The sequence below is a fragment of the Amaranthus tricolor genome, chromosome 2 (genome assembly GCF_026212465.1).
Source record: "Amaranthus tricolor cultivar Red isolate AtriRed21 chromosome 2, ASM2621246v1, whole genome shotgun sequence".
Lineage (NCBI taxonomy): Eukaryota > Viridiplantae > Streptophyta > Magnoliopsida > Caryophyllales > Amaranthaceae > Amaranthus > Amaranthus tricolor.
The window spans coordinates 4533712-4556738 of NC_080048.1; the positions used below are offsets into that span (position 1 = coordinate 4533712).

The 23027-nt window shown below is 30.8% G+C and overlaps 3 protein-coding genes across 3 annotated transcripts; 2 read left to right on the forward strand and 1 right to left on the reverse strand.

Moving 5' to 3' along the window:
* Positions 1 to 231: 231 nt before the first annotated feature.
* On the forward strand, positions 232 to 5175 carry LOC130805417 ((-)-alpha-pinene synthase-like). The gene is made up of 3 exons (XM_057670194.1): positions 232 to 276; positions 4234 to 4497; positions 5056 to 5175. The coding sequence occupies exons 1-3, from the start codon at positions 232 to 234 to the stop codon at positions 5173 to 5175; spliced, it is 429 nt and encodes a 142-aa protein (XP_057526177.1).
* Positions 3576 to 8339, forward strand: LOC130805103 (probable sesquiterpene synthase). The gene is made up of 7 exons (XM_057669736.1): positions 3576 to 3779; positions 4234 to 4507; positions 5248 to 5623; positions 5941 to 6153; positions 6282 to 6420; positions 7013 to 7267; positions 7890 to 8339. Exons 3-7 carry the CDS (start codon positions 5424 to 5426, stop codon positions 8187 to 8189), a joined length of 1107 nt encoding a protein of 368 aa, XP_057525719.1. The 5' UTR covers positions 3576 to 3779; positions 4234 to 4507; positions 5248 to 5423; the 3' UTR covers positions 8190 to 8339.
* A 2799-nt stretch (positions 8340 to 11138) lies between these two features.
* Positions 11139 to 16662, reverse strand: LOC130805104 (spermine synthase). The gene is made up of 11 exons (XM_057669737.1): positions 16405 to 16662; positions 15539 to 15756; positions 15380 to 15418; positions 15156 to 15232; positions 14919 to 15041; positions 13738 to 13842; positions 13587 to 13659; positions 13382 to 13453; positions 13044 to 13239; positions 12515 to 12644; positions 11139 to 11472 (listed from the first exon to the last, which is right to left on the reverse strand). The coding sequence occupies exons 2-11, from the start codon at positions 15723 to 15725 to the stop codon at positions 11395 to 11397; spliced, it is 1080 nt and encodes a 359-aa protein (XP_057525720.1). The 5' UTR covers positions 15726 to 15756; positions 16405 to 16662; the 3' UTR covers positions 11139 to 11394.
* Positions 16663 to 23027: the final 6365 nt, after the last annotated feature.

A 23027-nucleotide genomic window follows, 5' to 3' on the forward strand; every position in this document is an offset into this window, starting at 1 on the left:
TATAACTCATTTTTATGTATAAAATAATTAAATCAAAGTCATAAGGTTAAAATAATAAGTAGTAATGTTAGTTTAAGGAAGAAAGTTAAAATGTAAAGTTTTACACAACTGTGAATATAATATTAAAATTTTACTTTTCGTACTCTAAAATTATAAAATAAAATTTTAGTGCTTATAAAAAGATTTTAAACAAAATAATATTTTAAAGTTTAATGAATGAACGATTATAGAATGAATGCAAGAAGAGATGTCGGGATTAAGATTGCTAGTGTTTGGGTAGGTTAATGAAGCAGGGTGAGAGCTATGATATTGTAAAGGCTATATTTCAGATGATCTTTCCCTCTTGATGGCCGCGCCCCTATTTATAATGATGGAAAGGAAGTTATTCCTGGGGAGGAGTGGATGATCATGGGAGTAAAGGGCAGCAGCTGGTGGTTATGATGGAGAGTGGAAGATAGTGGGCAGTTATCTACTGTGAAAGAAGGATGATCAAAGAAGGTGGATGAGTGGGAAGTTGAGTCAAATAGGTGGTTATTATTCTGGAGGGAAATTAGGGTCTTTGGAAGTGAGTAGCCCATGGGCCATTCAAGGAGAATGGGAAATTCAGAAAAAAGCCCATTGACCGAAAGTCAAGGTCAACACAAAAGGTCAAAGGATATTTTAGTAATATGATGTTAATTATTAAATAAATTAATTAATTGAGTAAGCAGTACCATGACACATCTGATTCTAAATTTTGTTTCCTATAGTTTGATGATGTATAATTGTAATTATTGTCCTAAAATGAATTATAAGCAGGCCCATAGTTTGAATCTATTATTGATCAAATGATAATATCTTTCAAATAAATAATACTCCCTCTTATTCACCTCAGGAGTTTCATTTGACTATTTACGGATTTTAAGGAGAGTCAAAAGTGAGACCCTAAGGGTAGAAAAGAGTGTGGTATTATGGGTTTTTTAATGTAAGGAAGGAAAATTAGTATGGATAATGGAGGGTATAATTGAAAATAAGATAAAGTTATTAAGGTCATAAAAGTCAAAAACTTATATCAAAAATAAAAATAGTACAATTAAGGTGACTTGACCATAAAAGAAAATGGGACACATAAGCTGAATAGGAGGGAGTACATCTCTTTATTTTGGTATTGAATACTCTTTTGCCTTTATTCAGAATAATAGCCGTTTTTATTTTGTTGTTTTCCTTTAGACATTATCCGAAAAAATAGAGAAATACAATAAAAAAAAATTATTATTTGAAGGGTCAAAAAATAGCAACTAATAATCCATTTTTGACAATGATCCTCTACTTTTTAAAATCTCATTTATACATAAAGTTTTTTTTTTAAAATTTTTTTATCCATATTATTTTTCTATTTATTGCCAAATAATATGTCTTTTTCTTAAAAACATTAAATTTTCATGTTTGCTACTATTTTAGAGGAACAGAGGAGTGAATAATTAGGTCTGAATTGTAGTTAGAGGTGTTTATTTAGACATTAGGCCAATTTTGTGTCAGTTTTAAATTGGATCTTGTTTTCACATTTTTACGTAATTGTAAATCCATTGAAAAGTCAAAAATCCATTACTAAATCAAGTAAATATCAGATTGTTATGTTTCTTAAACACCTCATTATCAACTAATATCTCGCTCGAAAATAGGATTCAGATGATCTGAGAGAAGGTAATATAATAGACTTCTTATTTGTGATTTTAAATAATTTATTATACCTTATTTGAAAATAACCCAATCCAAAACCAATTACTTGACTCTTTTTGATGGTTTTGGATTCCACCTATTGTTTGTGAACACGTGTCACATGTACTTTTGATATCTTGTATTAATCAACTCAACCAAAAATTATTATTGTTTAAGTCCCGTCACCTCCCAAACACTTTCTATTTTTTGTCACAATCAATTACTTGCAATTCCATATAGATTTTTCAAAAATGTGTTTAATCTATTGAGTCTAAAATCAGACCACTAAAAGAACAGCTAGTCTCTTTGAAAGACATATCTCAAGTCCAACCCATTAGTGAATAATGCCAATTTATCGTATTTTTAATGTCTACTTATATTATCCTTAATGCTTATTTACCGTATCTTTAGTGCCTACTTTCAATATCTTAAATGTTTATTTACATCATTTTTAATGCCTACTTACAATATATAAAAAATATATAATGAGCCGACTAAATTAGAGATAATCTCTCAAAGAGACTATCTCATTTGTGCGAAAAGAAATCCTAGCCGCATTGGAACTAGACTAGATAAATCTAGTCCTATCTCTGATCCAAAAAGTTTGGACCGGTTCTTACCCCTACTAAGATCTCCATTGATCGAGTGCAAGCAATAGTTTGGACCAATTTTTGTATTTTAATGCTTTCTTCGAAGGATCGAACTTCTTAGCAATTGATATATGTTGGAAGCCTATATAAGGGAGCTTACAAGTGTAAGGGTTATCATTTATGAAATGATCAATATCACTAAAAAATTTCAATCGGGGCCTAATAGTTTTGACACTTCATCAAGATGTCACCAATCGTAAATTATTCAAATATTTTAATTTTGATTTATGACACTTTCTACTAGTGTCTCCAAATATTTTAATGACATTTGACAAATGACATAATATTAATACCTTAAATATTACAATTGACACTATTATTTGTAGTGTATACAACCAAGCGAAAAACGAAGAAAATGAGTTAGGAATGTTGGAAACGATGTGTTTGATGTTTTCAATGAACTTGAACAACTGTGCAAGTAACTGAAATGAAATGAGCAATAAAACAAGCAAATAAAAATTACAAGGATTAGGCCCCGCCCAAGACCTGACGGGCAACCTAACTTGACTACTCATTTTATTCTCATCTTATCTTACTTTAATGATATTTATTTACAAATGTCTTTTTTCCTTACCTTAACAAATATTGTATAGGATAAAGTTTGATAGTATATATGTATAAACTTTTATTGGAGTAATAAGCTAAGTTTTAAATTTTAATTTCGACTAATGAACTATGAACAAATTTCATAGTGGTGGTAGGCCCGTAAAAAGGGTAACCTTAAAGTAGAATCGACTATATTAGTTTTGGCTTAGTTAGATTTAACTGATGAAGTAATAAATTTACACCTAATTTATAAAAAAATGTGTGCTGAGTTGAGAATTGGACTAAAGTATTGTTGCAATTCTACAAACAGTGTTATACGTCCTACGTGACGACATTGTTAAGTTGAGGTACTGGACTCGTTCTTAGCTTTAGGCCCTGGACAAATGTCTACCTTTTGCCTAGAGTTAAAAACGACCCTGCCTACAGTTACCACATTTTGGTCGTTGAGCGCGAGAGAGAGAGAGAACTTACCTTGAGAGAAAACTTCTATCGAAGTGCAAACAAAAAACTCGATTTTATTGTTGAATTATATTTAAGTAATAAAAATGACTTTGATTTTTGAAAGGGAAACTTAAAGCACGCATCAAAAACCCTTGCTTTTGGGTCTAAAATGCATTCTTAGTTGTGTCATGTGTGTGATTTCTTCTCCCTCATCTCCATCTTTTCTTAACATTATCTATTCAAGTTCATAAAATTCCCATATCACTTGAAAAATATGTGGAAATTTTAACCAACTTAACCAAAAATTAGTCTTGATCATATTCAAATTCATCCAATTCAAACATAAAATTGGATGCAATTGGTGCAGATAATTAGATCGTTGAGCTTTAAAGTTTGAATCATATCTCCTTAGGAGAATCCGCTTATACTTCTAAGATGTAATTGGTAACTACTCGATACTTCATCGTCAATCTATTCTGGTACTTGTAACATAAAATTGTTCGTATTAATCTCCTTATTAACTTCCTCAATAACCTTTTGATTCACAATCTCCATGTAATTGGAACCTACTCGATCATAAGTGTCGTCATCATTTTATTATTTATTTGAAGGATCTCAATAATTGATAACTTCCTCAACACCGTCTCATCAAGAGATTGACTCATATATTTAGCCTAGTTTTCTAATTGATAACTTTAAGATTATAAATAATTACTTTAAGACTACATAAATGATAATTTTAAAATCGTAAGTGATAACTTTAAGACATTAGCATATAATTTTGTGTTAGCCCAATACAGATAATCTCACCATGATACAGATACTCATTTTATTATTTATATCAATTGTTATGGAAATATAAGTAATTGTTTGAGTTTCCTTTTAAAAAAAAAAACAGGCAACGAAACATAGAAAGGAAGAAGAAATAGAGCAGCTGAAGGAAGAAGTGCGTAAGGAATTATTGGGAAGTGGAGATAAAGAATCATTAGAGCAGCTTCAATTAATCGATGCCATTCAGCGTCTTGGGGTTGACTATCACTTTAAAAACGAGATTGAAGATGTTTTAACCCAAATCTACGAAAGCTATCATATACAATCTAACAAAGATAATCTCTACCATCTTTCCACCCGGTTTCGAATCCTTAGGCAACATGGTTTCAATGTTTCTAGCGGTAAATTTTACTCCTACTATAATAATACTCCAACCTTTTTTCATTTGATGTTCAAAAAATTATTTTTTTTTCGTTTTTTATTTATAGAAAAAATTACTTAAAATAATTTAATCTTTTACTGATTTTTGTATAATAATCTAAACTTTTAATTATACATGAATGATAATCTAATTTTAGGATCGCTTAACCATAAACATTGTTGCGGTAACCCTTTTTTAAGGATTACTTGCAACAAAAAATTAAAAATATTATACTTCTTTCATTCTGAAATACTCGTACATCTCTATTATTGACACTATTCATTGTTCAAGCATATTTTATATATTGCGACTAATGTGTAAGAAAAAATAAACTTAAGTGAGATCTTGTTTGAATCGTCTAATCGCATACTTTTATAATATTAACTTTTTATTATTTTTACATGTGTATAGTTCAATAAAAAAACGTTCAAATCAAAAGGTAAACATACTTGATTTTTTTTTATTTTATGATTTAATTGTGTTTTTACTGTTTTTTTTTTATACAAAATGAGTTGTATTATATGTTAGATGTTAGCTTGGTGCATTCTTAGTTTTAAAAGATCAACTGTTCTTGATTCTCATTGCATCAATATCTTATTGCTTATAAAAACATCAAATAGAAACGAAGAAAATACTACTTCTATTTAATTTTAATATTAAAAATTCAAACTAATTAATTTCATTGTATAATACAATGATATGTGGATGAAATTAAAATAGATGTTTTCAAGAAATATAAGGATGACAAAGGAGGCTTTAAATGCTCCATACTCAATGAAGGTGTTGAAGGTATCCTAAGTTTGTACGAGGCGTCGCATGTTCGAACCCACGGAGATGATATTTTAGATGAAGTTTGTGTGTTTACAACAAATTATCTAAATTCAGTCATTAATAATATGAATTCATCATTGGGTGAAGAAGTAAGACATGCTCTTCATCAGCCTCTTCACAAAGGTTTTATGAGACTTGAATCAAAGCATTACATCTCATTCTATCAACAACATGCTTCTCACAATACAACCCTCTTGAAATTCGCTAAATTAGATTTCAATTTACTTCAATCATTTCATCAAAAGGAATTGCGAGATATTTCTGGGTAATTTTCTATTTTTTTGTTACTTTATTATATTTGTTGTTTAGTAAATCAAACATTATTCTATTAATTAATATTATTATTCTATTAATTGAGGCTTTATGAATTATGATATTTGTTGTCTAGTCTTTTAAGATAGAAGTTTGCATGCAACATATGTTCTTCTCATATATGCCGCTAAATATTTCACTTAATATGAAGGTGAATTAGATTTGAATACATGAAGCTTTCGTTATATCGCATTAACTTCTAATATTATATTAATTAATTTTATTTAAATGAATTAATTGTGTTTAAATTTGTGGAACATGTAAAATAAGGTGGTGGGAAGAATTGCATTCGAAGGTGCCATTCGCGAGAGACAGATTGGTAGAAGCATACTTTTGGATTTTGGGGATATATTATGAACATGAATATCTTCGTGCGAGGCAGCTTCTTGTCAAATTATTTATGATTGTTGAAATATTTGATGACATCTTTGATGCATACGGCTCCTTTGAAATCCTCCAACTTTTTGCTGAAGCGGTTAATAGGTTGGTATTAACATTATCTTACTTCATAATAATAAATAATAATAATAATAATAATAATAATAATAATAATAATAATAATAATAATAATATTATTATTATTATTATTATTATGATGATTGGAATTGTAGGTGGGATTATAAGTACATAGCTAAACTACCACAATATTTCAACACTTGTTGTCAAGTACTTTTTGAGACCCTGGATACATATGAGCAAGAACTAGCACAAGAGGGAAGAGCATATGGTGTACATCACTATAGACAACAGGTAATTGGGCTTGAATACCACCATTTAATATTTGAGACCCTTTATTTCTAAGGCCTTAGACAGACGGCAACCTAAAATAGCCTAAAAACCTGACATGTATGTTGATCGAATTTTGATTAATTTAGGAAAAAATGATCTTGAAATCCCTACTTTGGGTATTTCAACAAAACAATTTCCAAATTTGGGATATTATTTAAAAATTAATTTGAAATATTATTTAAAAATTACAATTTTTCAAGACGTTTTATTCTAAAATTTCAATTTTGAAATATTATTTTAAAATCTTAAATTTTTAAAAAATTAAAAAAAAAATACATATGAACCAATAAAATGACATCACGTATATGGTTTGAACTTTTATAGTTGTTATCATTAGGTAAGTACCCTATAAAGTTAGAATTTTTAGATAGAAATGTAAAGCGGAGATTTTATAATTTGAGCATCAAAGTTGAGGGTTTTGAAATTAAATTTTCTTATTAAATTTTTTTATAATGAAAATAACCAATAAATATTATAATTAGGATTTGTTTGGTAAATATTTAGTTATGGAAATTAAATGCTTGCGTAAATGTAATAAATTTTTATTGTATAGTTTAACCGTGGTTGCCAAGCATGGCTTCGAGAAGCAAAATGGAAGAAAGAAAAATACACTCCAACATTTGAGGAATACATGAAAACATCAATTATATCGATTGGGCAATTACAAGGAATAGTTGGGTCGTATCTTGGCATGGGAAGCATTGCAAATAAAGAAAGTTTTGATTGGGTGTGTCAACATCCTATGCCTAAATTTGTTGAAGCATGTTTGGTAATCATTAGGCTCTTGAATGATGTAGGAAGCACCCAGGTAATTTATAAATTTTGCTTTATAAAATGATTGAAATTTAGTTTAAATATAATTGTAAATCCATTTTAAAGACGAGTATAATCGAATTTGATTATAAGGTCAAGTGAAAATCAAATTATTAGATTTGTTTTGAACACCTCTACGTACAATGTAGCTCATCTTACACAGGTGAATTGAAGACCCTATTCATATTGTGTGATGAGGTGTTCAATGGACTGGATACAGGTCGGGTCGGACCGGGTTCAAGCAAATATTTGGGTTGTGTTCGATAAGGGCCCTTTAAACTTAATATGGGCTTTATATGGGCCTGATTTTCAAAGCCCAACCTATTTTTTTTATTACTAAACGTTATTATAATTCCCATTGATCAATTTATAATAATTAAATTATCATTTAAAATAATTAAATTGTAGAAACATTAATAATTTCGATAGCATTGTTGTTTATAATAACTAAAATATCCATTAATTATGTTATTTAGAAAGAATCGTTTTCGACCCTTATTAAGCCCTTTTATCTTCATTTTAATTATAGTATAGCCCATTTTCGACCCGATTCATTTCCATAGCCCTTTGATCTTCATTTGTAGTAATTAATTTCATGAATTTTATTTTTATTGCAGTTTGAGCAAACAAGTAGAGAGCATGTGGTATCTTCGGTGCAAAGCTATATGAAGGAAAAAGGAGTATCAAATGAAAATGAAGTTTATGAAATTTTAGAGAAAAAAGTGGAGGATGCATGGAAACATCTAAATCATGGAATTTTCCGACCATTTGTCATCCCAAAACCTTTATTGGATCGTATTTTAAACCTTGCTCGTGCACCTGAAATCTTCTATAAGGGAAGAACCGATGGTTACACTATTGTTAACCAGGTCATTAGAGATAAAATTACGGCTTGTATTTTTGATCCTGTCGATTAGGCCTATTAAAAACAAATACAAAATACAAAATAAGAGAGATATAGAAAATACTGGGTGATTACTATAAATTGTATAATAGAAGTACTATTACTATATTTCCTACTTGTAATAATATGAAAGGGCCACAAGTGTTGTTTTAAATCAAGAGGATGACCGTTTGTACCTTTCGCTTTTTTATTTTACTTCTTCTATTCTAGTTACACGTTATTAATAGTAACGTTCTCAATTTCTTGCAATAAATTATAAAAATAGTAATTTGGGGACCATAACATAAGCCATATAAAAATATGTCTTCCCAAAACTTTTATTGTATCGAATTTTGAACCTTGTTCGTGCACCTGAAATCTTTTAAGGGAAGAACTGATGGATAGAGGTGTTCAAAATGGATCCGATAACCTGATGTTCACCCGACTTTGTAACCGAATTCGACTTGACACGACTTCAAAATAAATTTTAAATTATATAAAAATCGAGATGGACACAAAACCCGATTTTGTATTGATCCGAAACACTTTACCCGAAATTAACTTGATGACCTGACTAAAGACCTCTTTACACTATTGTTAACCATGTCATTAACATTACAAAAAAATTCAATTGAGACACAATATTTTTGACACTTCATCAAAATGCCACCATTATTAGAATATCATTTTAAAACTTCAATCTTAGATTATAACACTTCCCACAAATGTCATCAAATATTTTGATAACATTTGATAAATGACTATTATATGTCAGAATAAACACTATTATATGTATTGTAAATATTAAATTACAACTCTTATTTTTAATCCTTTTACTTAATACTTTCTCTATTTCTCTCGTTTTACATCATTTTATATTTCAATTTGTCAAACTGTTTTTAAACGTTTTTCTTTTCTGACAATGTTATCACTTTCTATTTTTTAATCTTATTCACAAACTTGTACTCACTTAGTTACTTTCCTTCTTAACCGTTTATTTTCATCCTCCCCTTATTCTTGGACCTTCCATTTCTTGCTAACAATTTTGCATCTTAGAATGAGTTTGACTCCTAATCTCGGTAACCCAATATTCTTGGACCTTCTCAAAACCCCTCATGGTCCGGCAGCTAAACACCGCAGTGGGCCACGGAAAAGGTATTTAGCCCGCAGAACGACACAAATTACTCGTGGTCGTGCCGCGTCATGGGCCATTGTTTGAAGATGGGCAGCACGGTAAAACACAGCCCGTTACTGTTTACACTTTACAGCCCATTTTATGTTGCAGAAATTTACACAGCATATAATCAAAACTTTCTATCTACCAGTCACAACTGAGACAATTGCATACTAAAATAATCATCGAAATAGTAACTACTAAATAAGCAAGAGCTCTATTTCTTCAGCATCGTAACTCCATCTCATTGAAGACAGAACTCAGAACAATATACATCTTCACAAACAAATTGGGAACAAAGCTACAATTTTTATCATTAATCCAAACAAAACCTCCGAATTTAATCACTAATTGAACAAAATTTTCTGAAAATTGATACAAAAAGCTATACATTGATATTGAAATAAAGAGCAGAAAAAAAAATAATGTAAGAACTTAGATGCTAAATGTAAAAATATTAAAATCTGATTCAAAATTTTTAATATTTATTATAAGTGTTATTTATAATAAATAACCACAAAAAGATAAAATATATGCTATTAAAACAATCAAAATAAGAAAAAGAATAAAATAAATTCTCAAAACCCCTCCTAAAAAATTAGGATACATAAGCGTGATTTACTATTTTTCTCGTACTTTCTCGTGATAAAAAATTTTCTCGTATTTGTTATTAATAATTCTTATTGTTATACGTTAGAAGTGTTAATTGACAGAAAAAAGGGAATGACTAATGGTTATTATTTTGTATAATCTACACATAATTGAACTTATAATCGAATATCTCCGAGACAATATAGTGTTAAGTCCAAGCGAGGTTGTTGGCATTCACTACACAATGACAAGAATGGAGAATCTTCTATTCAACAATCACAAACTTACTACAAATTTTGTTTGTTTGTCTACTTTCTCTACACATCAATATGCTTGAACATGCATTGATGCAAAAACTAATCTAAAGAATAATAACCTTAACTTGATATACATACAAGGTGTGAAGTTTCCATGATGAGCATGTCAAAAAAAATTAATCTAAAAAATCTTACTAGAACATCTCTAGAAAAATCTAAGAAAAATATAATTTAGATAGTTCTAAAAATATAGAGTATTACGTAAAGATTAAGAAAGAAAAGAAGTAGAACAGTCTAGAATCTAGATGCATAATCCTAACTTGTTTGTAACCACGTATGCTAGCTATAAATATTAGCTATTAGCTATGACTCAAGTAGTAGTTATAGAAAAAGATTTTAAAGAAAACAATTACACATAACTCTTTTGTTATTAGTATTACTTTCTCTACATATTAAAAAACCCATTATTTTGTATCTCTTAGTTTCCCTACAGAGCATAAATTAAGTAAATAAAGGTGTAAAATAGATCGGATGCCCGTTGAAGGTCCTTAACCGACCCTTTTTATAGCATGTTTTGAAGGGGCCGTACTTCAAATGAGTCTGGCTTTAAAGATGCCTTATATTAACATAGATGGGGCATGCTTAAACGGATCTTCATTAAAATTTAGAAGGTCTTCATTAACAATTGTACTATGAAATGAACATGTTGAAGGATAATTTTCTTCTAACATCCATCACAATCATGTTCACCATCATCGTGGGTATTATGGCTTAGATACAAATGATCAATACAATATACTTCCTCAGTACCTCTCAATTTGCACCACTTTCGGTTTTATTTTGTATCACAATAAAACAACATACTCTATATATTGTGTTGGATGCATTCCAAGCAATGTGTAATTTCATTCCCCTAAAAATAAACATAAAACAGAGCAAGAAATCAACAAAATAGATGAAATTCAACACTTAACAGGCTATTCTTATTAGTAAGATTCATATCAACTTTCAGTCTGAAATCTGAATTACAAACTAGCAAACCAAGCCCACATTTTCGTCAAATCAATAGACATAGCTACTAATAACGTATCATCAATGTGATCTTACAAGTTCACGATATTGTAGGACGCATATATACGTATCGAAGAACACTTATATTCTTGTGATCGGAAAAAAGCCGAGGATCTGAAATCTTCTCCGTAAGAGACTCAGACTGCTCAGGTTGATGCAGAATCACGAAGAAGACTGACCTCCTTCCTCACAAATGAAGGAAGTGCAAAGGCGGCATTGTGAACCTGCAATACAAGATAAAAGTACAAGGTATCAAACAAACAGTAAATTAGCATATCCTCAAATAGGTTTGTTCTACCATTGTTTATTAAGGTTCTAGTCAAAGTCGCTGATGTTATTTTTGAGCCATACGACAAACAAAGGAGTGAAAATCACGGAAGCAATATGATATGATATTGGTTTTTTTAAAGCTTCAAGGGAAATTCATACAAAGACGAGCCGTTGTGAATTGTGATAGAAGAAGCTTGAGCACAAATCTAACGCGCCTACTTTTTGTTCCTAGGCAATTATCACTCTAGGTTTTCGATAAAACGCAGAAGCGCAGGCTCAACTTTCACTTCATTTGGGTTGAAAAGGAATACATAACATTTTTCACACTATCAATCTATTGGTCTGCTCATCTAGTGTCTAGGAAGAAGTTTCATATATCCTTAAGACGAGATTTACCCTCTGTTTCTTTTCCATCTGTGATTCTATGAATGAATTAGCTGAGATAGGGCCATGAATACTAGTACTTCTATTGCAAACAAGTGTAGTCATACGTAACTTTCCACTACATAACTTGTAAAGCTATAACCAGGGAAATATTTTTCAACGAGTAAACTAGTCTAAGATGCCCTGATTTGAGAAATTCTCGCTATGAAGAGATGGATAACCAAAACCCGTAATCAAGCATGAAGCATTGAGTGTGCGAAAATTACAGTAAATATGCAAATGTTATGTAGTGACGTACTGTGAACTTGTATACAAGGGAATGTGAAACCAAAGCCATCCACAAGAACACTGAATTATCGTTCAATAAATTGTCAAATTGATTTGGACTTATTGTCAATGCCAGCATATAATCGGGAAAACACAAGGTGTGCACACTTCATAAGCCAAAGAAATACCATCTCAAAACCATATGACAATGAAAGAAAGATAAACAATACATATTAAAGAATTTATTCAATTCTCAAGAACAAAAAAAGACTTAAAGCTTTATTAGCAAACATTGAGGTATTTACGAGATAATCAACAAAAGTTTAAATTTATAGCTTAACTTACCTCAGAGTTGTAAAATTTAAGTTCTCGAGATTTTTTAACTGCTCCTTCTATGTCCTCAATAGGGTTGATTGGATTCAAAAAATCAACCGGTGGTCCCTCAGTCGAACAAAGCAAAAATCCAATGACACCACTGTGAAAGAAACAAAACACAAATAATTGTCAATAAACAATAAAATGAGATTCATGAATAATTAATGTGGAGGGGAACAGCTATGCAATAAAGTGAATATAAAACAAAGGAGAAGCCAAGGTTGTCTATTTTACATTACCGAGGGGACGGTGGAGCACTCAACATGTCATAGATAAGGGGCAACCCGGCCAAGCCCCAAGTTACCGAGCAACTAGAGTTTACTCGTTACATTGTGTTCAATTAGAAGTATTAAAAAAAATTATACAAAATAACATTTATTAAACATCATTTGTAATTACTTATTTTCTTCCAAGGATCATAGGGAAAGATTGCATACAAAAAAATATGCAAGGAAGATGAAAACACAAACGACCGACCGCAAGAGTGTTGCGTTTGTACCTTGGGTAGGTAGGTACACTAGTCCATGCATAATGAACAGAACCCTTGAAAACTTCATGGCAAATAGATAGCATATCCTCGATCAAATGAGTATGAAGCCAAAAACTCTCTGCCATGTTACAAAGTACACCACCAGGCCTCAAAGCCCTAGCTAACGTCTCAAAAAAGGGCCTCTCGACAAGTTCTTGAGCAGGACCTGCATGAAGAAAGCATAAAAAACCGGACAACAAATAAAAACAGTAATTAGCAAAAATGTTCTCTCAACATCAATCAAGCGACCATTTAATCATTAGCTCTAATGGTAGCTGGACTCAGAGGTGTATGTAAATCATACGTACCGACAGGATCTGAAGAATCAACGATTATGGCATCATACATTCCGTCTGGTGAATTCTTGAGGAACTCCACAGCTGCCAAGTGCCAGCAATAAACGCATGAACAAATGTAAATTAAACTAATGGTTCACATTTGAAACATCGGCACCATATCAGAGCTAATGATATCTCATAAGATGAAAAAAAACGGGCAAAGTGAAAAATATACCATCACCAACATGAAGTTTGACACGGGGATCTTCAAAACCAAGTGCTAACTGAGGAAAAAATTTCTTAGATACCTGCAATTTAGGAGGTAATGGCATCAAATTCCCCTAGTACACACAATAATGACTGGAGTAATCCAATAAATTACTTACATCAATAACCATTTGATCAATCTCGCAAATGTCTATTAGTTCCACAGAGGTATGACGAGAAATTTCTCGAAGAACTCCGCCATCACCGCCACCTACTACCAAAACCTGCATTTCACCAAGTCAAGTAAGAGACATCATCAGGTTGAGTGCAAACATCACAAACTATACATCAATATACAAACAAATTCTGTAACAAATACAATCCCAATTCCCCACCATAATAATAACATGAACTACTTGAAGCACATACGCTCAAGTTCCAACGTGTAATTTTACTTTAACTCTATATTTGGATAACAAATTTGGAAAGAAAAGAAAGGAAGGGAAGGGGAAGGGAGAAGGGAAAGGAAGTGAAGAGAAATGGAAAGAAAGTAACTCCTTTTTGTTTAGGAGGGAAGGAAAGGGAAAAGAAAAGGTATAAGAGTTTACCCTCCAAATTTTTCCAATTTTAGAGAAATTAAAACCTTAACAAGAATTATTCATCTAATCCGTCTAAATCCCTCCACTCCAAAAGATCTTTCATCCCTCCAAATCGCTCTCCTTCCTTTTCCTCTATTTTCTTCCATCCAAACACACTCTAATAGTGTTACAAAACAATGCATACATACACCAATAATTTTTTATAAATTAAAAGATTAAAGTATAGAAATACATATCCATAGATATAAATGTTATCATGGAGACAACTACAACATTTCATTAATCAATGTCACTACGAACTATGTAGCTCCCATCCGCAACTTCAAATAAATATGAAATGCACATGGTTTAACAAGTCATTGTAGTCCAAAACCAAATAGGAACTGAACACACTAATATTGGTTGTGTAGTTTCAATAATTTCCTCTCCTTGAAGACAAGGTTGCCCAGCATATACATCAAAGCAGTAATACAGCAAGCCAGCCAAGCAAGCAATACAAATTCACAAAAAGCATGTGACAAAATTCCAAGATACTTTATCTTCAACAATGAACCATCGAAAATGTAAACTTAGGCAAGTGTTTCCTAATAAGTTGTCCCACTAATACTGAGTGTCAAGATAATAGAGTAAATTCTCCAAAACCAGCTAGAAGCATCATCGAGATCAAGGATCACCAAAGGCAATATACATCATGACTCATACCAACAAAGAAAACAAGAACTAACGACTGGTACCAACAAATGAACCACAAAAATCTTTACCTTTTTTGGGGATGGAATCGAACAAAGAGGAAGATGAGCAATCATCTCCTGGTATGCACATTCATCTTTTTCAGTTAATTGAACAATGCCATCAAGAGCTAGCACATTCCCATAGCTTGATGACTGCGAAAAGCAATGTGCCAAATATATAGCAAATTACAAACGTTTGAGACAAATTCAAAAGAATAAAGTAAAAAGAACACATCCAGGAGTGCAAGGGAGCAAAGTATACTAAACCTTAAAGACAAGAACTTCTTGGTAAAGTGACCTTTCCTTGAACAAAACCTCCTCTACTTTAAGCGAATGTGCTTCTCCTACAAAAGCATATATTTTCCATTAGCCATTCATCTTTATACATTCATCTACCTTAATCTCATACAAATCTTTTGCCAATGAAAATTCGAGTAACCAAACCCAAGTGTAAAGCAAAAGAAACCAAAACATCCCTAAATAATGCATACCAGGCCACATTGGATTGTTGTAATAAAGCTTTGATTTACCTACAACAAAAGAACAAAGCAACACAAGAAAAATGGCATTGATAATTTAACCATCATATATGCAATTATGTTCTAGCAAAAGTCACAAGAACAAATACACTCTAATATTGGAATTATTACCACAAGATGACTGAAGTTGCGAAAACCATCCCGAAACAACAGTTGAATGACACTTGGCATCGGATTCAGGGGCGGAAGCTCGAGCCTTGAGACAACAAGATGGGATTTTTTTGTCTATACCATTGTTACTTGTCTTCCCATCCATAGCCATATGACATTCCAAATCTCCTTTGGCTCCAACCTCCATTGATTACTCTCTTCTCCTTTATCTCAAGAATCTAAACCATAGGCCAACAACACCACAAATAAAACTTTAATAGGCAAATAATCTCATCAAAATCATAACCTTCTTTATATAAAAAGCAAATGATCTCATCAAAATCACAAACACAATCAATTAAATAGACTGATATACAAATGGGAATTCTGTCCAAAACAACAAGAACCAACTTTAAAGCAAAATAAAGTAATAATTTATTAATTTTCTTTATTATGCGAATTTCAGCATCAGTTACACCTTTTTTTTAAATTAATAGAAAGAAATACTTTTGTTAACAATTTAAAAAAGCTAAAGTTGGGAAAGTAGTAAACATTGTAAAGAAATAAAATAAAATAAAATAAAATAAAATAATATCAACTTTCTAAGTAATAAAGCAAAATAAAGGATAATTTAAGTAAAGAATAAAAGATCATTTTTAATAATGAAAATGCCCCAAATAAAGCAAAATGGGCACCAAATTTAAGTAAATAGCTAGGGTTTACCACCAAGCATGGAAGATAAAACGAAAACTTAAACAAAAGAGAATGGATCTTTAAACAAAAACCCAAGAAATTAAGAAGAACCCATAAAATTAAATTGCATTAAAATTGAAATGCAAGCAGAAATTTATAATAATTAAGAAAAAATAAACAGAGAAAGTCTATACCTGTTTCTGCTATTAATGATGTGGGATTCTTCAAACAATAATTTCTTGAAGTTGCACAGATTATCAGAAATTTGAGCGGGAAATAAAGGGGAATTCAGGGAAATTTTCAATAAAAGAAATTTAACAAAGGTTTCAAACTGCAATGTCTAATTTTTTCAGTATATATTTATTAAAATTACTCCCAAGTCCTGAGACAAATGGGGGATGCTCGCATTTTATACCCCTAAAGGAGTTTTTCTTTCCCACAAGAAGTCAATATTTTTAAAGCGTCATGTGTACCTCTTCTCAAATGTGGCCGCTTTTTTTTTATCGTCACCCTTATGATAATGAATTGACGATAATGTCCTGGACTTAAAATTTCTATAAAACATCCCAATCACATTCATTAACAATTTTATAACTCTGAAAACACAAAATCAAATCTTAAAATTTGTAGAGCTGAAGCTAAGGAAAACAAAACGTGAACAACAAAACGAGGTAATTTTTAATCGAATTTATTATGTAAATTTTCTTTTTAAAAAAAACCAATACGAAGAACCAGTTCAATCGCATGAGTATGACTGAACCACGGTCCAGTCGCACGTTTTGTGCGACTTGCAATTTTATTTTATTTTTTTAATTTTAATATTTCCGATTTATGTTATTAATTAGTAATAATTAATATTTATGTTATTAATTTATATGTGTAATAATAATTAATTTAAAATTGTTTTTATTAGAATTTTTAAAAAAAATTAATTATAATGTAATAATTATTAAATAATATAATATATTAATTAAATATTTGTTAATTTAACTTATTAATTTAATAAATATTATTAGTTATTGTTAAATGTTTATTATTTGCAGTAATTTTTATTTGTTATTATTTGTAATAATTTTTATTGTTATTATTTGTAATAATAATTAATTTAATATTTTTTAAAATGTTTATTAGTTATTATTAAATGTTTATTAAATTAATCATGAATTAATATGTGAAATAATTTTTTGATATTAATGTAGATAACTTAACGTAATACTTGATTATTTAAAATTATTATTAATAGTTAATTAAATTATTAAAATTATAGTAAATGGCTGGAAACCAGGGAAAATGAAAGGGTTTTTTCAAAAACTTGTTGAGCGGAAGTAGTTCTAGGCCTACCATACTGAGAGGGGACCCTCATAAGAGGGGGGGTTACGGGTTCCGCTAGGCGGGCTAGGCAGGAACAGGCGGCCAGACATAGTCAGGCCAAACGTTCGAGTATGCTGCGCCAAGTGCGTACCCACTTTGATGACTAGACTAGCCTCCAGAGTAATTCGAGGGGCTCCAATTCCGATGATAGTGATTACAAAAGCTCCGTTGGTCACCCAGTCGATTGGACTGTCGTGCACGGGCAGGCCCTAGTAATGCAGGCGCGTCTGATCATGCAGAAGATAGCCAGGTGGACAATGCGGCTCCAGGGGGGAGGAGGCACCCACAGTTCGGTGGGACGGACTGGCTGATTACATCGCCCCAGCCCGGGGGCCCCACTGACGCACAATTGATGCCCAGCTATGGGGGGCACATGGTGTAACAGACTCAAAATTCTTAATCATAATCTTCCGATTAATTATTCAGAATTTTCAATTCAAATCTCTAATCCTTTGGTTATCCACTTTAAACCATCTTTAATTCCTAAACCTTTTCCGATTTTGTAATTTCTTTCAAATATTAAACTTAAAAAACTATTATTTTGTTTAAAATCTTTTTTATAAGCACTAAAATATTATTTTATAATTATATTCACGGTTTTGTAAAACATTACATTTTAACTTTCTTCCTTAAACTAATATGACTGCTTATTATTTTAACCTTATAACTTTGATTTAATTATTTTTTATATAGAAATGAGTCATGTTTTTATTATTAACTTTAAGTATAGTTTAAGCAAAATTTTTTAAGTAAACTACATATTTTCATTACCAAATTTACCCATTATTTTAAAGTATATTTACTTGTACATACTAGAACAAAAATTTGATGAACTAAAATCTTTTCTATAGTAACCCATGATGTTCATCACTTACACAAGTTATCACCATTTTCTTACACAAGTTAACCTTCTTCTACACTCCAAACTCTTACACATTCACTTACACACTCTAACTCTGACACATTCACTTACATACTCTAAATCACTTACACAAGTTAATCTTCTTCTATACTCCTAAAATACTTTTTCATACAATCTAATAAACTTCAAAGTTGCCCAAACCCATTATAAATACCCCCTTAGCCATGAGATCACTTACACCACCATCATCAAATCTTTCTAACATTCTTTCTTATATTTTCACGTCATTTAAATCTTACTACCTTAATACTTTTATTATTAGTTGAAGAAATTCAAGAAGATGGAGCTTAAAACACTCTTTATTCAGCTAAATCATCATCATTATGGAGTATTATTAGGTTATTACTTTGGGTACTTAATGTATTATTATTTTTGGAGTTTGGATTTAATTATTTTGGGAGCTTAAAAGATCATCATTATTTTGGGAGTTTGAATTAATTATCTTTGAAGCATTATTATCTATCTTGGAGGGTCTTATTTCTTATTATTTTCCTAATTAGTACTTAGTACTAATCCTTAGTGTTAATATAGTATAAGTTCTTACCCTACTCTTTTTGTGGAATTTTACATTATATTTACTTTATAATATGCAAAACATAAAATATGTTGATATGTTTTAGTAGGAAGTTAGTTAAATAAAATTATGATCAAGATTATATTCAGTATGTGTATGCTAAAAGTATATTTTTAGTATGTTAATTTAATAATCTTTGAACAAGTTAAGAAAGTTAAGTACAAAATTATATTCTACTGATATTAAGTATGATTTATGTTATAAACCAGTGCTAGTATGTTTATGTGTTAAGTGTTGCATTAGAAATGTTATTATTTTTTTTATGTTAGAACTTTTATTAAAATGTTTATGTTAGCTTTCAAACTATTTTATAAGGTAGTAAGTTATTTTATGAACGTATTTTACTAAGTATGATTATATTAAGAATATTGTTATTATACTGTATTTTGAGATTTAAGTTTATCCTTAAAATTATAGTAAATTTCTATGTTATTGCGTGAAATTTTTATATTTGTAAGTGGTTATGTTAATTATTTAAATCTAGGATTTAGTATGATAAATTAAACTAGGTCGTTCTTTTTATGTGAAAAGGGCCCAAAACACTCATAGGCCATTCAACCACTATCATATAATAAAAAAAAGAGTTTGATTTACTATTTTAAATTATTACGACTATTTTTGTGCTAATAATAAGATAACAATTTAAAAAGATATTTTTCAGAAATTTTTAAAAATTATTAAATATTGAAGTGTTTTTCTTGAATACATGAGATTTCATAATAAAAGTAACTTTTAATCACTATTTAGTACAAAATATTTTATTTGCTAACCATTTGACAAAAATTTATGTAAAATGATGTAAAAGTATTTTTAGTAAACTTACCGCTCAAACTATGTGTGATATATTGATTTTGTGAAATTACAAGTTTTACTTGTTTTATAATTAGAAATATTGACTTTTGTGAAAATTATAAGTTTGACTTATTTTTTAAACTAGAAATATTAATTTTTATGAAATTATAAGTTTTTTTTGTTTTACAACTAGAATGTTGATTTTTGCAAACCTAATAAGTTTACTTATTTTTCTAAACTTGAAATATTGATTTTTGGTGAACGTTTTAGAATTTTGAAAACATATCCAAATGATGCAATTTTAACTTGAATTTTAATTAGATTATTTGATTTTTTTTTTGAAGAGAATAAAGTATTATTTATTGTAAAGTTAAAAATGTTGATTTTGAGAACTTATTTAAAGACAAATAGATTTTAGTAGCTACTTGTGGAAAATATTAATTTGGAGACTATTGATAGAATATTAAGTTATTAGTGTGAATTTAGCGAGCTATTAAAAATAAAATTATAAATAAAAGTTAATGTGTAAAATTTTAATAATGAATGTATAAAGACATAAAGGTTAATTTTACATTATGATTTATAATTTTATTAAATAAAAGAGGTTATCACCTATGTTGATCAAAGTCAAAGTCAATGTCAAATTGTAGTAATAAAAATGTGAAGTACTTCTGTGAATGAATGATAGTAAGGTAATGTCGAACCATAGACCGACATGTAAAATTCCGGCGCTCGTGTTGGCCGACACGTAAAATGCGGTGTAAGACAGATGGTTAGCTACCTATCCTGTAGAGCTCGAGCATAAATTGTACTAGAGGGGTAACGACTCCCACCACAATTAGGGTTTAGGACTACGGTCTTCACCTAACCAGACCCTTACATATATCAAGTGTCATATTGATGTGCGTGTTGATCAGTGATAAACTTAATTAGTGTTGATGCTATGATGCATGGTACGGTTATGAGTATTAACCAAATGAACTTACTTAAGTCTTAAGATTACCGAATTGTATAAGTGGCAGTTGTTAGTTGCATTTTATTCATATTTTATCCCATTATTTGGCTTTATTGTATTGAGATTTTGCATAACTATGCTTGCTTCATTTGGGATTTTACACTTGGATGGGTATTTTGGTGTTTTTGTGCATTTTAGGTAATATTCAACAAAACCGATCACAAACCAAGTACATTTGGCGCATACAATACTCACTTAACTCCAAAAGCTCAAGTAATCAAAGTCTTGATGACCCAAGTCAAGGAAACAAAGCCAAAAGGAGCTAAAGTGGACCTTTCTAAGCCCACTCGGCCAAAACTGGGTCGAGCCAAGCTTGCTCGAACATAAAAAAGACTTGTATTAGAGATAGAAGCTGAGCAGGACCATCCTGAAGGCCGCTCGACCCGGTCAAGCGATGTTGGCTCGGGTCGAGCGAAAGTACTATTCACTTCCAGTAGCTTTATAATGTCGACAGAAGCATTTTCAATGGGTCGAGCGGACAGGTTGAGCAGAGCCTTTTTTTGGCGACTGCTCTGTTTTTAAAGATTTTGACCTGTGTACCTGATGCTCGCTCGACAGGTCGAGCAGATTGGCTCGGGTCGAGCGATTTAGGAGGTCAGAAATAATTACGCTTTTAAAAGCTGTTGATTGGATGCCCTACCCATTTCTTATGCCTCTCACACATAGGGTGGTGGAGAAATCATAAAACCACCACCCACCACTTGTCCTCCCTCCTATAAATAGAGAAGAAGAAGGCTCAAGCAAATAATCCAATCCTTCTACTACTCATTTTTCTGTTCTTCAAGCTTTCTTTGGTATTTGTTAGTTTTAAACTTCCTTATGTACTTTCCATGATTCTGGTCTTGTATTCTTAATTGCATTTTTCTACTCAAACACTTATTAGAAAGTTCAAGTTTTTGATTTATCATTGAAGATCATTTGATACATTAATGTAATTGAGATTAAGTTAATTCTATTGAAGCATTTCATCAAGCATTTGAATTGCAATTGAAGCTTTATGGAGTTTATTATTGGTATTCATTAATTCTTCATTTGGTTGTCTTCCTTGGATTGAATTCCAAGCTAGTAATTCCTATTTTCTACACTTTATTGCTTTTGATATTGTTGTTATTTATCATGAATTCAATGTCTTTAGTTATGTTCAATTTCAATATGAGTGAGTAGTTCAATTTGGCTTAGGCTAGGTATTATCACCATGTATGTAGTCTAAATTGCTTTCTTTACCTTCGGCTTGGTTGTGTTGTTTATGGTTTGAGATGGATTTTGTTATTATTGTAGTGTCATTGGATTGAGAGCGAGAATCGATTTCTAATGATAGTCATGCTTGAAAATTGAATTATCTCCATGAGAATAGGTAGATGTTTTGATTGGAAATGATGAATGCGTGCTCCATGTCTTAAAATATGCTTAGCTCCATGAAAATAGGTAGTTAAGTATGTTTTAGGAAGCTTTTTTTGCTCGAGAGAGAACATTAGTATCCAAGATGTGTTCTTCCCCATAACCCATATCCATGACCTTAGGTTGAAGATTAGTAAACACTACTTTGGTGAAAAAGCCTAGCCTTTGCCTCTTCATCATCATATTAGTTTTTGATGTGTTTGTATTGCCTTTGATCTTATGTTCTTGGTTAATTAGCATATGTACTTGTTTTATACTTTGTTTTAGCTTTAGTCTTTATTTGCTTGTTTTAGTTAATTACACCAACAAACATTTATATATACATTGTTGAACCAACTAATAGATTGAGAATCCCTTGATATACACCCCATTCCTTGTGGATTCGACCCGTACTTGCCGACGTACTACGCTACACTGTACACTTGCGGTATTACTATTGAAGGACATGAAGTCCCGATCAGCAGTAACGTACTTCTGTCAGGATTGAGAATGGTATCTTAATGACTTAAAAGTATGGAATAGAAAAAGAATACGGTAAAAGTATACAATGATGTCAATTAATTAAAAGTTCGTACTTAAATTATTATTTTGTAAATGTTGCGTATAATTTTCGTATTTTGAGTTGGATAGGAAGTTATGCTCGTCGTTAACCGCTGACCGATTCAATCGGTTGTCATCCGTATCATGGATGGCAGCATTTTGCAGGATTTAGTTTAGGTTCTGGTGCAGGCCGCAGCAATTACTA